This window comes from Halichoerus grypus, chromosome 7 (assembly GCF_964656455.1).
Source record: "Halichoerus grypus chromosome 7, mHalGry1.hap1.1, whole genome shotgun sequence".
Classification (NCBI taxonomy): Eukaryota; Metazoa; Chordata; class Mammalia; order Carnivora; family Phocidae; genus Halichoerus; species Halichoerus grypus.
In genome coordinates this window covers 95,551,104-95,569,209 of record NC_135718.1, presented here as the reverse complement: position 1 = coordinate 95,569,209, position 18,106 = coordinate 95,551,104, and the positions used below count along the sequence as shown (strand labels likewise).

Genomic DNA, 18,106 nt, shown 5'->3' with positions numbered 1-18,106 from the left:
GTATTATAATGAACAGAAAACAAGAAAATGTGCTGTGACTGCAAATTGCCTCTGAGGAGGTGAAATGAAAGCAGAAACCTGAATGACCCAAGTCCCCGGCCCTGCAAAGATCCAGGAAACAAGCAACTGAAGCAGAAAGAACAGCAAACTAGGCACATACATTTTTTGGCTGAAGCTATTAATAGTCATCCCTATTAGTATCATTAATTACAGCAAAAATAACAGAGGGTTTTACACATTTAACATTCCTTCAAATTTCTTCATAAACTAGCTTTCATCACTTCAAGCTTTTAATAAATTGTCGGCCAGTCACGTGGCTACTATGCCTTTTGTGAAGCCCTTAAAGCAAATTTCATCCTTCCTCCTGGTTCTGCAGACCTTCCACCCGGATATTCCTTACGTCTGCAACTGCTAACCCTGTATTTCCAGTCACAGGGCTCAAGCATTTCACCACAGTACCACACAGCTGCTGTCCCCGAAGAGCTGACCAGCACTGACAGACCCCGGGAGAAAGAAAGACTTCCTTTCCTTTCCTTAATAAAACCGACAGGAACCATGGCTGGCAACTTTCTCAAGCACAAGTCTAGATAGCAAAGGTTATTTTTCTTCTTTCTGCTGAGGAGAGAAATGTAACATGCTTTGATGACTTCTAACAGATTGCAAATGGGTTAACAGTTGCATTTATTTATTTATTTATTTATTTATTTATTTATTTATTTCTAATTTAATGTTCACTCTGGAAGTGACACGACGGAACCTGAGAAAGGGCGCAGCTTCACTAGGCTGGGAGTGTGCCCTAGAACAAGAAGCAGTGTCCTGAAATGAGGTGCCAGGTGAATAACGTCAGAGCAAGCCAGAGGGGTTGCCAACCTGGCCTGCAGACTGGCTGGATGTCTTCCTATTGATGACCATGTCTAAGATACTCTCCTAAGTGAAGGTGATGCTATTGTCTTGCTCCCAGGCAGCATGGCTAAGAGAACAATCTCGAAAATTGGGCAAACCTAAGCTGAAGTCTGACTCTGAGGGTTACAGGTAGTGACCCTGAATGAGTTATTTGAGATCGCTGAGGAGGTTAACAGAGTGCCTTCCTCCTAGGGTTGATGTGAAGATGAAAGGAGATTAGCAAGCGAGCACACAACACACTGCCTGGTATGTAACCAGTCCTCAATAAACGTCAGCAGTTATCAGAAAAGCAGGTGCTCTCCACTCTCCATAGTGGGGACAGGACTTGTGTTGATCTATCTGCGTTGGTACCAAACCTCCTTTGTGGCCACACAGGTGTAGATTATGGGTGTGGTTTGTGGCATTGGATAGGGGGAGGCTTTCCAAAACCCCATGCTTCCGATGCTACTCAGTTATTTATTTATTTATTTATTTATTTATTTATTTATTTATTTTTATTTATCTATCTATTTTTATTTAAATTCAAGTTAGCTAACATATAGTGTAGTACTGGTTTTCAGGAGTAGAATTTAGTGATTCATCATTTACATAGAACACCGAGTGCTCATCCCAACAAGTGCCCTCCTTAATGCCCATCACCCATTTAGCCCACCCCCCACCTCCCCTCTAACAACCCTGTTTGTTCTCTGTATTAAAGAGTCTCTTATAGTTTGCCATTCAGTCATTTAAATTCGTCTCGTGCTGAGTACCCGTCCAGTCTACATGGCAGTTAAACACAATCTACTCTCCCTGAGCCCCTGACGCAACTCCGCACCCTCCACAAGCTACCTTGTCTTCTACTGAGCTGAGAATGTTGAGGTAGCTTCATTAACTTCCATATTTTCCACCTCAAAATATTTCTGTGTTTTTCTGTATTTTTTGCTACTCTCTTTTCTTTTCCTCCCTCCCAAGGACAAGCATTTCTCTTGCTTCCTAAATCGAATCCCTGCTGTCCTTCTCCTAGTTGAATACTGCCCCATCCAGAATCTTCTTTCATCAACCAGCATCTCTCTTCTTGTTATGTTCAATGTCCCTATCTTCAAGGTTCCTTGAAGGACCATTTGGTTCTTATTTATCCTTTACAAAATTTCTGCTTATCTACAACTGATTTTCCTCTTCAAATCTCCTTTTCCTGACTTCTGATCTTCCTCCAGCAGTTAATGATATCATTTGTTTCCCACTGAACCATGACCAACTTCAAAGTCACTTTTAAACCTTCTGCTTCCCCAATCCCATTCACTGGCCAGTCTCCAAATGTCTGAAACATTTCTCATATCTGGCACCTCATTCTTGTTTCCACATTATGATCTTAGTTCAGACCCGTTGACAGGCTCCCAGTTGAAGGAGACACATTAGAAGGCATTCATGGTCCTCCTACTTCAGTCTCTCTCATCTCCCCACCACCCAAATATTACACTGTCATGTTAATCATCCTCTTACCCACTTATAACCTTGTGAGTACCTTCTTACATATCTTCAAAGGCACCCCTAGCCTTATAAATCAAGTTCAAATTCTCTTTTCTAGTGTTTAAGGTTCTCCATGGTCAGGAACCAGATACCTTTTTAGTTTTGTTGCTACTTATTTGTCTTCAGATAGTCTAAACTTCACCCAGCTCTTCCCCAAAGTCTTCATGTTTTCCTGCCTTTGTCTGCAATCACTCTTGTTCCATACCCAGCTATTCTAGCCATCCTTTAAATCTCAGTGAAATATCACGTCCTCCATGAAGACTTCACCAAGAGAAAAATGGAGTTCATCTCTCTTTGGTGAATAAGAAATGTGGGTACTTGAAATAGACCAAGGGATAGGAAGAAAAGCTGACCCTTTAAAATATATTTCCTTTTAGTTGTAAAAATCAGAACCATTTTCCGGCTTTAGCTCTTTATGCTTTCTTTTTGTATGGTATTATTGAAACCAAATTCCAGTTGTTGTTTTTTTCTTCTTCTTATTTTTTGGATAACTGGAAGCATCCATGATCGAAAGCCTGATTTTACTACTCCCAGCATTTTGCCATCTTCTGTCCTTGCTTCGCTGCTTGAGACATTCCATTTTGGGTAAACTGTGATTTGAAATATCCTCAAGAGTAAGAGTTACTTGTCTCAGATCTTTCCTCAGAATGACTGTCAGGAAATTTTCTGGGGAAGATCAATATATGTTAGGAACCTTCAGCTAACAAAATGTAAGTGACCAACTGTGAAGAAAAAGTACACACTAAGAGAAGAGAGGTGAGGGCATATGCTTTGGGATTCACACTCAACTTGAAGAGTCTGAAGCAAAAAAAGTAAGCTTTTTGCTTATGTACAAGCCTTGTTTTCCTTCAGTCTGTAACTCCAGGACAGCTCACTGACCATCTTCAAAAGAAGACCCTGTTGATGGTTCTGAGCCATGGGAGCTGATGTGACTACAAAGACATTGGGGAACCAGCCCCTACATGAAGTTTCCTTTTGTTTGTGGCTATCGTTCTCTAGTTATATAATCTAGGACACTTTGCTGTCATTGCACATTTGCTTAGATGAGCCATGATGTTTCTGAGTTTTGCCCTGTGGGACTATTTCCTCTTGTCCCCACCCCCATTCCCATCAGCTTTCAGGATCCTCAGACCCCTTGCACAAATACACACACACATTTGCATGTACACACATACATATCCACTACAGTCTACTTAAAGTAACTATCTGGGTATATTGTTGACATTAGAAAGAATGAAGTAAATTTAAGTAGTTAAATGTGCCCTCACATAGATGTAAGCTCTTTCTATATGTGACCTCATTTAATGTTTGTGACAACTGCATGAAATAGGTTCTGGTATAATTTCCATTACAAATATAAAAACTAAGGCTCAGAGATGTTTAGTGATTTGCCCAAGGTCACAGAGCTAGTAAGTGGTGAAGGAGGATTTAACTGAGCTTGTCTGCCTCCAGAGGCAGAATTACCAACAGTGATTAACCTACAAAGTAGAAGCTGAGAGCCCAGAAGGAGGGGGGAGGTGGGAAAAGGGGACTTTGGTTTTTGTACTGTTTGAAATTATCTACTAGACACATCTAATAACTTAGTAATTAAAAAGTTAATTTTTCAAAGGCATGCTGGCTGGCTTCATTTCATTTCTGTTTGCCAGTTATCACACAGGAAAAATGTGAGAACCAGATAACAAAATTAACCATTTTAGTTTCACAGAGCAAAATTTTTTTCTTCTTGTTATTTGTAAGAGCTTAAAAAATGCATTTTTGCATTGGATTCCTACACAAGTAACATTGAATGCCTATCATTTGTACTGTGCTGTTTTTATATGTATCTATTTTAAAATATAATATTTGTCTATAATACTACATCAACCCTCAAAAGAGTCATAATATTGGATATCTTCAGGCTCTTCCAATGTAAAATCATGTAGCCCTAATTTGATTCATTTGGGGTCAAAAATCTAATTAACTTCTTGTAGTCATTGGGTAAAATTCAGAAGGCCGGCAAAATCCCAGCTTCCCTTGACAAATCAGAAATGCTGAATTCCCCATGTCCTTCCTTCTATCTAAATGATAGTGCAATTCTTAAGATTCTGCCAATACAAGTTTTAGCACAGTGTTCAAACTTCCGCTCAAATAACTCTTATAATGCATGATAATTATTTGTTGTTGTATCTACTCTCCTGACCACATGAAGGTCTGTTCAAGAACAGCTGTTAATGTGCTTCTGCTGAATTTTTGCTTCTGTAGCACCTAGCTCGGAGTTCCAGAATTATTTGCTGTATAAGGAATTATGCATGTCATGTTAGTTTTGCACCTTTTTATAATCCTTTTTTATGCATCTCAGGCCAACTCCTACACATCAGATATTTTGCTCTAGGTCACTCTCTGATAAATACCCATCAAGAAAAAGAAATCCTTTATTTATTCTTTTAAAAAGATTTTATTTATTTATTTGAGAGAGAGAGAGTACAGGGGCAGTGGAGGGCAGAGGGAGAGGGAGAAGCAGACTCCCCACTGAGCAGGAAGCCTGATGTGGGACTCGATCCCCAGGACCCTGAGATCATGACCTGAGCCAAAGGCAGATGCTTAACCAACTGAGCCACTTAGGTGCTCCCAAAAAAGAGCACTTTATTAATGCATTTGGATAATAGCAATTGGTACTGAGTTTGCAAGAAAAGCCAGGAAACCTGGTTGAATCAAAACGATCCTCACTCCTGGCACATATACATGTAGAGTTTTCAAACCTTTTTACTTCATCATTATTTATTAATTATTCCTCACAAAAAAAGCTTCAGGGGAGGGCTTTCTATTGTCCTTGTCTTTGATATTTGGGGATTAGTAACTTTATCCTCAAAGCCTTGTAGCCTTGCAGTTGAATTTTTCCCAATGTTAAAAAAAAACAATCTTTCCACCTCACTCCTGCATTCTCAATTTTTTTGGAAATCATTATTTTTCTGCTACTAGGAGGTGAATATTTTTTGTAATTTCAGTGTTACACACATACGTCGTATTTAATTTATAATTTACAAACACTCCATTGTGCAGCCAGAGCTTCCTTAGTGGAAGCCACTTGTCCTCTCAGATTTTTTCTTTTTTTTTTTTTTTTTAATTTTTATTTATTTGACAGAGAGAGAGACAGCGAGAGAGGAAACACAAGCAGGGGGAGTAGGAGAGGGAGAAGCAGGCTTCCCGTGGAGCAGGGACCCCAATGCGGGGCTCGATCCCAGGACCCTGGGATCATGACCTGAGCCGAAGGCAGATGCTTAACGACTGAGCCACCCAGGCACCCCTCAGATTTTCTTTCTATAGTCTCCGTCTCTCAGAAACGTTGGGCCTTTCCTAATCCCCGCCAGGCCTGACCTGGCTCCACTCTGTCTCTCAGGCTTTGAAGCACTAATACAGACCACAGGAACACTGTCAACCCCTGAAGGAAATGAGTAGGGAAGAGGACTGGAATCAGCACAGCCTAATTAATAACCCTACTCCTCTTTCCTCCAAAGTAGCTAACGTATTAAGACCACCTAAAAACAGAGTCAGTAAATTATGTTTGCTGATGCTGTCCCATTTATTAATTGATTTATCCAGTTACAGTGTGAGTTCTGACTGTCTATGCAGTGCTGCACCTCTGTAAATTCCTACAAGGTCCTGGACCAAGACAGAGAATAGCAAGCGAGCAGACCCAAATCCAGCTAAATAACCATCCTAACTCAAGAGAACACATAAGACACTGGGGAAACAAACAGCACGTGGTTCCTCTCTCAAGCCAGTTATAGTTTAGTAGAGAAGGCCCCTTAGCAAATCATCATATGACAGTTGCTAATTGCTATTCATGTAGACAGGTATTATGGGCATCTACGGGGGGGGGGGGATATCTAAATTAGAAGGGTGACCAATGGAAGTTGTCCAAAGAAGATGAGTTTTTGAATTAAAAATAGAGCTACCCTAGGACCCAGCATTTGCCCTACTGGGTATTTACCCCAAAGACACAGATGTAGTGAAAAGAAGGGCCATATGCACCCCAATGTTCATAGCAGCAATGTCCACAATAGCCAAACTGTGGAAAGAGCCAAGATGTCCTTCAACAGATGAATGGATAAAGAAGATGTGGTCCATATATACAATGGAATATTACTCAGCTATCAGAAAGGATGAATACCCAACTTTTACATCAACATGATTGGGACTGGAGGAGATTATGCTAAGTGAAATAAGTCAAGCAGATAAAGTCAATTATCATATGGTTTCACTTATTTGTGGAACATAAGGAAGAGACTATGGGCTCTGAGAAACAAACTGAGGGTTTTAGAGGGGAGGGGGGTGGGGGGATGGGTTAGTCCGGTGATGGGTATTAAGGAGGGCACGTACTGCATGGAGCACTGGGTGTTATATGAAAACAATGAATTGTGGATCACTACGTCAAAAACTAATGATGTATTGTATGGTGACTAACATAACATAATAAAATAAAATTAAAAAAAATAAAAATAAAAGAATTTTAAAAAAGAAAAATAAGATGAGTTTTTGGAATTTTTTAACTTGGAACAAGTACTATGTTTTTATACCATTAGTACATATATAGGTGTCCTTAAACTGTGTATAGTCTTATTTTGCATGTTTCAATGTTCTCTATGAATAAATCCTACTGAAGTTTCTTTCCCCCCCCCCAAGCACTATATTTTCAGATTTATCCACATTATTACATATAGCTCTCGTTCATTTATTTTAACTGCTGCACAGGATTCTGTTGTATGTGCATTACATATGTATCCAACTTGACCAATGAACATTGGACTTGTTTCTACCCTTTGTGGCTTTGTGATTCTGGCTTTGGTTGAACAGGGATTTTTAATTCTAATTTAGTTAAATGTATCAATCTTTTATGGCTCATGCTTTTTGTGCTTATTGAAGAAATCTTTTTCAACTCAAGTTCATAAAGATGTCCTCCTCTAAGTTTTTCTAAAAATTATAGTTTCTTTCACCACATGTCTCTATGCTTCCTCTTCCATATCCGTAACCTTCCCCCACCTGGAGCCTTGGGCTGCAGTCTAGAAATAGGTCTAGTTCCTGGGCCAGAAGTGGTTTTGGTTTAGTTCCTGGTCAAAGGCAGTGTCCTCCTTGCTCACTGGTCTCACAACTTTCTAAAGACTGTGCCTCCAGATGAAAGCAAATCTATAGCTGCTCAGTCTCACTGTTCTGAACTAGAAAGCTACTCCAGGCTCTGCCATGGAATGCTAGATGCCTCTGGTCCCATCTGCTTGGGGCGGCTCTCCAGCTGCCTCTGCCCAGTCAGATCCTGGGCACACACCTCTGATGCAGCCCCTCCTTCATATTATGCGTCTCTCTTGCTTGGATCTATAGAGATATGTGTCTTGCTTTGAAGTCTTGCTGTTTCTTTTTGCTTTCTCTTTTGTATATATTCTTTACTATTTCTCTGTGTTTGGAGAAGAAATGGCACATCAAGGCATAAACCTATTGAACGGTGACTCCTTAATTCTCCTTATAACAGATTTGAGGAAAGAGTAGCAGTTAACTGCACAGTGAGGGATGCTGAAAGGAAATTGTAGATGATAGGAAGGGTAGGTGGCATGCACAGAGACCAGAATGAGATGGAGGGTTTTGGAAATGGGGAGCAGTTTGGTATGACAGTGACAGAGATGACACGTGGGACCCCAGGACAGGGACAGCAGGATCTGCCAGCCCAATAGTCACCCCTAAAATCACACAAAACACCTAAAGCACTGAACACTGAAGAAGAGAGAAATATGAAAAAAGAAAATAGTACTGCTCTACAGAAAACATTACAGATTTAAAAACCTGCTCACATCAATTCAATGAAGAACAGAGTGCTGGTATTGTATGTATGTCTGCTCTAGAAACAAGAAATCTGAGGTTCCAGGAATTTAAGTGATGTGCTAGAACTGAAACTCAAATCCTCTTCTGTCCCATCCCTTGTTCTTTCCAGCAACCACAATTCAGAGCACATACATACGGCAAAAAGCCTGCCAACCCTGAATGCATCTCAGCCAAAGCAATACAGTCAGAAACAATTTGAATAGAAACAAATTTCTTTGACACTCCTTGATTCTACTTTCAGGTTCTTCTCCTACTTGTCTCTCATTCTGGACTCTGAACCTAAATTCATAAATAGTCCGTTATACTTGCTTACCCTCTGATACAAAAGACTGATAAGGTTCAATATTCTAGCTACTACCCCAAATTTGCATTTTTACTGGAACTAAGGAAGTAACTTCCAACTGTACAGGTTCTGAGTAATACTAGCCTACCGAGGATCTGCATTTGAGGCCAAACTCCTTACCAGTGTTCCCTAAATCACATGACTTAGACATCTTTATGCTCCTACATATAAGAACATGTGAGGTTTTGAACTCAATTACAAGTGTCTCAAGAAGTCAGTATCTCCCTGTTAACAAAACTACTTAAAGTTTTATATCTAGTTCTACCGTGATCACTCAATTACTCAACAAATATTCCAATTTAATAGGCTAATAATGACAATTATAAAGTGAAAATATTATTTAAGGATGCATGCTAGAAAACGTCACCTTGATCAAATCACAGTTCTTTCTGAAATTCAATCACACTACAACTTGCTTACAAAAACAGAATAATGAAGAAGACTAAAATGGACCAGTTATTTCAAGTGACAAAGAGTAAATTTGACCTACTTCTGCTGAATTTGTACTTTATTGTTCTTTCTATTCTCTTGTAATAACCCAAGCTCTATTTAAGTAATTACGTGTTCTTTCCTTTCTCAAAGGAGAACTTAAATAACCTAGTTCCCCACACTCTTACCATAGCTAACCCATCCCTAAAAACTGCTTTCTATAATTCTTACATCCCTGGGCAAGAGGAGGGAGAAGCACTTAGAAACCTCATTTAGTAAGATGCTCCATCTTTTTATTTTTTAAAAAAGATTATTTATTTATTTATTTAATTTATAGAAAGAACACAATTGGGGGGAGGGGCAGAGGAAGAGGGAGAGAGAGAATCTCAAGCAGGCTCCATGCTGAGCACAGAGCCCGACGCAGGGCTTGATCTCACAACCCTGAGATCATGACCTGAGCCGAAATCAAGAGTCGGATGCTCAACCAGTTGAGCCACCCAGTCGCCCTGATGTTCTATCTTCTTAAGTCATAGACAAACAGTCTGAAACCTTCCACTTAAAATATGTCTTCTTTCTAATTTCCAATCCATAGTGTAGAGAGAAATGTGGCTTCATTTGAACTCTAAGTCATGATCAGTCCTCCAAATTCTTAAAGAATAATAAATACTGTATTTCTCTGTAGTGATAGAAAAATCCAGTTCCTTTAAGCAAATCTGTAATCACTGCTGCTATATTTCTTTGATATTTAACAAACAGTGACTGAACCAAGACCAAATCGGAGTTTAGCAAATGTGTGCTCATCACATAAATCATACTTGTTGCAAGTTGTTAAGAGCATACCACGGACTTTGAAAATGCTTCACCTAAATAACTTTGAGTGGGGAACGGAAGGTGTAAAAGTGGTGAACTGTGTCCCTTTTTCTCCCAGGTTTTCAGGGTGTGGGATGTACAGACTCTTTCGCTATTACAAGTCTTCCATGACAGCCATGGAGGACCAGGAGACATGCAGATTTATTCTATGGTTTACGATTCCAATCATGGCATGCTTATTACAGGTAAGTGTACCCAATTAATGGCAGACAAAACTCATATCTTAACTTTTAGCCTTTTTCTTATTATGTTCAATTAGCCAACATACAGTAAATCATTCATTTTTGATGTAGTGTTCAGCGATTCATTAGTTACGTATAACATCCAGTGCTCATCCCAACATGTGCCCTCCTTAATACTCATCACCCGGCTACTTCATCCCCCACCCCCTCCATTCTGTAACCCTCAGTTTGTTTCCTGGAGTCCAGACTCTCTCATGGTGTGTCTCCCTCTCTGATTTTTTCCCATTCAGTTTTCCCTCCCTTCCCCTGTGGTCCTCTGCACTATTCCTTATGTTCCATATATGAGTGAAACCATATGATAATTGTCTTTCTCTGCTTGACTTATTTCACTTAGCATAATCTCCTCCAGTTCCAACCATGTCGATGCAAATGGTGGGTATTCATCCTTTCTGATGGCTGAGTAACATTCCATTGTATATATAAACCACATCTTCTTTATCCATTCATCAGTTGAAGGGCATCTCGGCTCCTTCCACAGTTTGGCTATTGTGGACATTGCTGCTGTGAACATTGGGGTGCACGTGTCCCTTCTTTTCATTACATCTATATCTCTAGGGTAAATACCTAGTAGTGAAATTGCTGGGTCATAGGGTAGCTCTATTTTTAATGTCTTGAGGAACCTCCATACTGTTTTCCAGAGTGGACTTTTAGCCTTTTTTTAACTAGCACTTGAGCACTAACTAGACGAAAAACAGAAGTAGAAGGGGAATGTGTTAACTGTGATTTATCAGAGTAGATATTTAGTTCAGTTCCATTCCTTCCTGTCTTTCCATGGCCAGGTCGATAAAATATGTAACTGCACTTCCTTGAAAAAAACAGGTCAGTGCTCTAAGTTCTTGAGCCTAGAAAGATAGCCTTACCCCTCCCCACCCCGCACCCCTCCACTTCCCCACCCCCTGCTCACATGCTAGATCTCTCTCTCTCTCTCTAATAAAACAACAACAACAACAAAAACCCACCAGGTTAAAGGTAGAGCTGGGATTCAATCCCAAAGCATCTGGCTTCTGAAACCACATTCTTTCTCTGTAACTGCATTGTTTCCACAGCAGTAGTATAACTCACTGAAAACATAGAGGATTACCACAGGTTCACAAGCATATCTAGCTTTGTTGGTGTCAGTTCTGAATAAAGCTGAATAAAGCAAGAAGTGGCATGTGATGTGTTGCTGCATAAAAGGCAAAGCCAGTTCCTTTTTGACTCCTGGGAGCTGGAATATGAACCATCTTCGAGTGACTACACCAGCATCAATGCCCCCGTTCCTCAGAGAGGCAGTTTGGCCCCATGCATTCTGGTACTGAGACAGAAGGTGCTGACCTTCCCACCTGCCGTTGCTTCTACACAATAAAGTGGAGAGAGAATAGTGTCCTAAATGACAGATCCGTAGTGCTGATGCCAACAGATGTGTTGCCTCCTTTACTTGTTGCCTCTTAAAAACACGCTTCCTGAAGACACAAAACATTCTGCTAGGCATTTAGGTTAAACACTGTTCACATGCATGCCTTCAGGCTTTAGAAGAAAAATGAACAACATTAACAATACTTCTTCCTTCTGGAACCCCAACCCAAAATGCATTTCCTAAGCATTTTCCCACTGACCACCTGTTCTGAGTTCCTGTGGGATTAATTAGGCAGGGAAATAGTTGGTGCTATCTCAGCTGGTGGAGAATATAATTATTTTTAACTCTGGGTTTTTTGTGTTTTTTTTTTCTGGATTTGGAGTGAACTAGCACTTCATGTTTGATAAGACGATTTTACATCTTGTAAAACAGAACTTAATTCTAAGTGTAAGCACTCCTCTTCTATATTAGCTCCTCCAAAAATAACATGCTAATAACTGCAAGCGTATTTTCTCCTAGTACCCCCACTTGCATGTTTGATTAGTGGGCTCAGCATTTACAACCCATTTATCACCAGAGTAACTAAGGACTCAAGTATCAAGACAAAAGAAGAAGAGGAAAAGGAGGAGGAGGAAAATCAAGATTGCTTCCCAATTTTGTGTAATTCTGATAGTACTTTGCTTACAAAAATATACAGCTCTGTGTGTCGCTTACATTGACAGCAACCATCAATTTGACATCAGAATTACATGAAGCTTATCTCCCAGACTTTACTTCATGCTTTGATTCCAAAGAAGCCACCATAGTAATCTTCTAAACCCTGATGACAGCAGCATCACATTCTGGAAATGTTTTGTAGAATATACTGTTGTTACTGTCACCGTTGTTCATATTATTCCTCTATTATGACAACTCGTTTTTGTAAAGTTCTTTTACAAAGTGCTTTCACGCACTTTATTTCATTTGACCTGCACAACCACCACAGGAGGTAGGAATTATTACTTATCCTATTTCATAAATGACACACTAAATATTAAACAGTTCAACTGACTAGGAGGAAAACACCAGGTTTGGGGCGCCTGGGTGGCTCAGTCAGTTAAACATCCAACTCTGATTTTGGCTCAAGTCATGATCTCAGGGTCATGAGATCAAGCCCCAGGTTGAGCTCTGTGTGCAGTGCGGAGTCTATTTTAATTCTCTCCCCCTCTGCCCCTCCCCACCCCCCACCCCTCCACTTCCCCACACCCTGCTCACATGCTTGATCTCTCTCTCTCTCTCTCTCTAATAAAACAACAACAACAACAAAAACCCACCAGGTTAAAAGTAGAGCTGGGATTCAATCCCAAAGCATCTGGCTTCTGAAACCACATTCTTTCTCTGTAACTGCATTGTTTCCACAGCAGTAGTATAACTCACTGAAAACATAGAGGATTACCACAGGTTCACAAGCATATCTAGCTTTGTTGGTGTCAGTTCTGAATAAAGCTAGTCACAATATAATGTTAAAGGATCTACCAGGAAGTTCCAAGTGTTGGCTATCTGGCTACCATATTCCTGTCATATTTCTATATTAGATTATTTGAACAGAGAAACTTTTTTTAAATTTTATTATGTTATGTTAGTCATCATACATTACCTCATTAGTTTTTGATGTAGTGTTCCATGATTCATTGTTTGCATATAACACCCAGTGCTCCATTCAATATATGCCCTCCTTAATACCCATCACTGAGCTAACCCATCCCCCCACCCCCCTCCCCTCTAAAACCCTCAGTTTGTTTCTCAGAGTCCATAGTCTCTCATGGTTTGTCCCCCCCTCCAATTCCCTCCTTTCATTTTTCCCTTCCTACTATCTTCTTTTTTTTTTTTTTAACATATAATGTATTATTTGTTTCAGAGATACAGGTCTGTGATTCATCAGTCTTAACACAATTCACAGTGCTCACCATAGCACGTACCCTCCCCAATGTGCATCACCCAGCCACCCCATCCCTCCACCCCCCTTCACTCCAGCAACCCTCAGTTTGTTTCCTATGATTAAGAGTCTCTTATGGTTTGTCTCCCTCTCTGGTTTCATCTTGTTTCATTTTTTCCTCCCTTCCCCTATGATCCTCTGTCTTGTTTCTCAAATTCCTCATATCAGTGAGATCATATGATACTTGTCTTTCTCTGATTGACTTATTTCACTTAGCATAATACCCTCTAGTTCCATCCACATCATTGCAAATGGCAAGATTTCATTTTTGATGGCTGCATAATATTCCATTATATATATATATATATATATATATATATATATATATATATATATATACCACATCTTCTTTATCCATTCATTTGTTGATGGACATCTTGGCTCTTTCCATAGTTTGGCTATTGTGGACATTGCTGCTATAAACATTGGGGTGCACGTATCCCTTCGGATCATTACATTTGTATCTTTGGTGTAAATACCCAGTAGTGCAATTCCTGGGTCATAGGGTAGCTCTATTTTCAACTTTTTGAGGAACCTCCATACTGTTTTCCAGAGTGGCTGCACCAGTTTGCATTCCCACCAACAGTGTAGGAGGTGAACTGAGAAATATTACCAGAAAAACCTTTTAAGTCCTTCTTTACACAAGAACAGATTTTATCTTAAAATTTAAGCAGCTTAGGAAAGGGCTTCATTAAATCCTGGGGCACCATTTCCTAACAGGTGAGATTGGAAAGTCGTGAGAAACTCAATACAAAGTGTTGACCTTTGATAATTTAATCTCCAAAACAATAAGAGAAGCTTCATTTTGTTTGATCTTTGAAATGCTTTGAGATTCTTATTTGTATTTCTAGACATTACACCAAAACAGAATACGTAGTTAATCTTGACAGTTAAATCACATTTGCCATTTGTAGTATCCCTGTAAAACCAAACCAGCACCCTTAGGAAAATGCAAATAAGGTATACCTGCTCTCCAACTACTTCCCCAAGTTGATTTGGAAATTAATCTTATTTAATATTGATGTTGCAAGCACTGGCTTGTAACCGTTCTCATTCATTACATTTAATAAGACCATGTATACAGAGTGCTTTATCATTTGTTGGTCGGAAAAGGCTCTCTAACAATAAATTCCAATCACTAAATGGAAGCTTACCTTCAGCAGAAAGCTGCCCATCACCGTGATTACTATACACCAGATGGAGAGGCATGGGGCAGGCAAGAATGAAAAATGTAGACAATAAAAAAACAGAAAAATAGGGATCACTGAAAAGAGAATATCAATGAATCCAAATAGCTTGTACTTGAAAATTAATGACGCCCTCAATGAATGCTTTTCTCTTGCTGTATAACATTTGCTTTACTTGTCAAAAATGTTTTAGAGAAAATAAGCATATCTTCACCACATCAGATATCCTAGGAATTGATATTACTAATCTCACTGATGGGTTGTTTCCAAACACAACCAACTGGGTAAAGTCCTTTGTGATTCAAAACTTCTAATGTTGGGTATTTGTGAGATTCTTATTTCTGTTCCAGGATCTAGTGTCATGGACATGTACCCTCTGACCAGAATGGTACAAGATACAAAACAGATTCCTCACACTCATGAACGAGAAATCAATGTCATGCTTTACAACAGATATTTTCACCAAGTACTTACTATCTGTTCTGAATCTATCATTAAGGTAAGTATATATTGGCTCTTCAGAAAGAAAAAGGCAAAATAGAATAATCTCTTTTTACAGGTAAGTCTTTGAGTGATTAAGTAAATGTAGTGGCACGTGTGATGAGACTTGACAGTAGAGCTATTTTTAAGCACTCATGAACCCATGAAAAACAAGTATTTTAAGCCAGGTCAGACTGCTTACTGTTAAGTTGCATCCTCAATTAAATAAATAAAGCTAGTTTTACTATCAGAATAGGAACTTTAAAGGAAATATACCAAGGAAAGAGTACTAAGATGGATGGATGGATGGATGGATGGATAGATAGATAGATAGATAGATAGATAGATGATAGATAGATAGATAGATAGATACATACATACATACATACATACATACATACATATATACATTTTTAAATCCAAGCTATGGGCAGAGGATATGGTAAGAAGGAAGGGAGAGGAATTTATAAGGTTTACTATAACCCCTATAGGTGCAGGATATGTGCCAAGTGCCTTAAATCCATGATCTTATTTAATCTTCACACCGGTTCCATGTGGACAGATAAAGGGTTCCATTTTAAAGATGAGGAAACTAGGACCCATGGCGTTCAAGCAACTTGCCCCAGATCACATAACTAGTAAGCATAGCTGGGATGTGTACCCAGGTTGGTCTATTCCTCTGCATTCCACTGCCTTGACACTACCATGCTCCCCAGAGGCCAGGGTATGCAGCCATCCTAAGTGCATCATCTAGCAGTGATGGCTGGCAGGGTTTGCTTCAGAGGGCCATCCTTTTATTTCATGCATGCTCTCCAAAAGGAGACATCTGGAGCAGTAGAGAGCATCCTCTGGAGACCCTTTAAGTCCCCTCTCAATCTCTGACTTTCTATGTTCATCTGCTGGAGATTTTCTCAGGCCAAAATCTCAGGAGTTCAGTTAATGATCACCTACTTCTTATAATGCCCACAGAATAAGTAGAGGAAAACTAAAACTAAAACCTACTCCGTTTTCACGAACTACGGACTTCTAGGGGGGAAATGGCTTCCCTGTAAGGGGAGAAGGGGGCAAGGAATGCATCTAGGTGCATTTTCATACCTGATTGATTGGTTGAAGAGGGAGCATACTTCAGGCCAGAACATGGGTGACCTCTGAGACCCGTTCATGCTGTGGCACGCATTTCTCTTCTCCTTTAAGGACCTCGTCTGTACTGGGGGCACTCAGAGGTTGAGAATGTGGGCTCTCAGTCCAGACTGGCCTCATTCAGGTCAGTCAGTGGCCCTTGGTCGGCCTCTAGACGATTCCACAAGTCCCCTCTGGTCCTGCTCTCCCTCCTTGATTCTAGCTATGATGGCTGTCTTCAGCTCCCTGGAGGGACAATGAGCCTTCCCATCTCTGGCCCTTTGCTCATGCTGCCTCTGCCCCACAGACCTTGAGGGCGACCGTCTGTCCTGCCAGTGCAGTTTCATCCCCCCTGACAGTCTAGTTTACATGTGAACATGGCAGATCCATGAAGAAGGAGAGATTTAGACTGAAAGGCTGAAGGTCTAGAGCTTCAAATGTGTTTCCAAAGAGAAAGAATGTTGTGTCTTGACATATTTCTGGATTTTCTGATTACACCCAACCTGATTACACAGACAGCCTTCTTTGAAATCCCTCTCTCCCTCCCTCTAAGAGTGAGGCCCGTGTCCCTAATCAGAACACTTCTTGGAAAGGTCAATGAGCTCCTTCCTCAGGGTTCTCTTATTCTGTCCTGTGACTCCTGGCTGATTTGGATGAGTGCCAACAGGGAATAAACCCACTTTGATTTTTTTGTCAGCTGTACTTGTAATGGTTACATCGCTATCTGGCTGCTAATCTGGTTTTGTGCTCACAGTAGTAAAATTGCTACTTCCTCCACAGCCAAGGCTGCCGGGAACAGTCACTGCCTGTCTCGGCTGCCTAGGTATACAGAAGACACGCTCCAGGATCCCACAAGAACTACTAGGCGGCACTGTATCTGTTAGAACATTCTTTGATCAAACCAACATTCAGGGCAGGATGTTGGAAAAGATTTTAGAAAGGCAGAGTACCAATTTTGAGGATGTTTTGAATATTACAAAATTTTTGTAAAAGCTGAAAGGTATATGGATGATTTGATTTTTTTGTTCTTTCCTACAGGTTTGGGAACTCGAGACTGGCCTCCAAATATACCAGATTTTAGACCCTCATGGCTTCAGTGTTGAACTGACTTCTGCAGCTATTGATGAAACTGGATTTCTTTTTGCCACAGGAGCATATAATGGTCAGATTCATATCCAGAATAGGGCCTCCCTGCTTTAGTGCCCTGAGAATTTGTGCTAGGAACTCATCCATTGTGTGGGCTAGAGAGAGAGCATGAAGCAGGCTGGAATGTGTCAGCATGCAGGACAGACTGCTCTGCCTGACTGAACATCAGCAGACTCTTCTGTAATGGGCATCAAAGTCCTGGTATCAATACCTCACATCACATTTATATTATTGCTTTAACGTTTGCAAAAGTCTTTCACGTGTATCTCATTCTATCTTTGGCAGGACTTGTGTTGTACTGACTCCTTTTGTCCTTTTACTTTTGGGTACCATCAGCTAAGAGGTGGACATTTAGATTTAGTACTTGCCAATAATATTTTTACCGACAGTAGATTTGGGGACCAGACAAAAATCCAGCCAGCTCTGTTATACAACACCCAGAATTCTATATTGGACTTGTTTATGAGTCTCAGCTCCTTGGGGACATGTGCCATGTCAAACTTGAGAAGATGTCAAGCTTAGGTGGTGTTATGTTGCTTGCTGCTCCTTATGCTATGGAACACTGTGTAGAACTTTCTAGAACTAAGCATTCCAGCCTGCCTCACCTTTCACCTCACCTTGCTCTGACTTCCCACGAAAGAACTACTTTATCTAGACAGTATGACTGACTTGTATGCACTACTCATAGTTTATTTATTCTAGAGATATATTTACTAAAGAAAT

At 40.2% G+C, this 18,106-nt stretch overlaps 1 protein-coding gene across 1 annotated transcript in view; it reads left to right on the top strand.

The window, feature by feature from the left end:
- Positions 1-18,106, top strand: part of WDR64 (WD repeat domain 64) — a 149,436-nt gene that overhangs the window by 81,913 nt on the left and 49,417 nt on the right. The window contains exons 11-13 of the mRNA XM_036121626.2: positions 9,957-10,083; positions 14,989-15,137; positions 17,276-17,399. Coding sequence (XP_035977519.2) covers positions 9,957-10,083; positions 14,989-15,137; positions 17,276-17,399 — 400 coding nt within the window. The remainder of the gene's footprint in view (positions 1-9,956; positions 10,084-14,988; positions 15,138-17,275; positions 17,400-18,106) is intronic.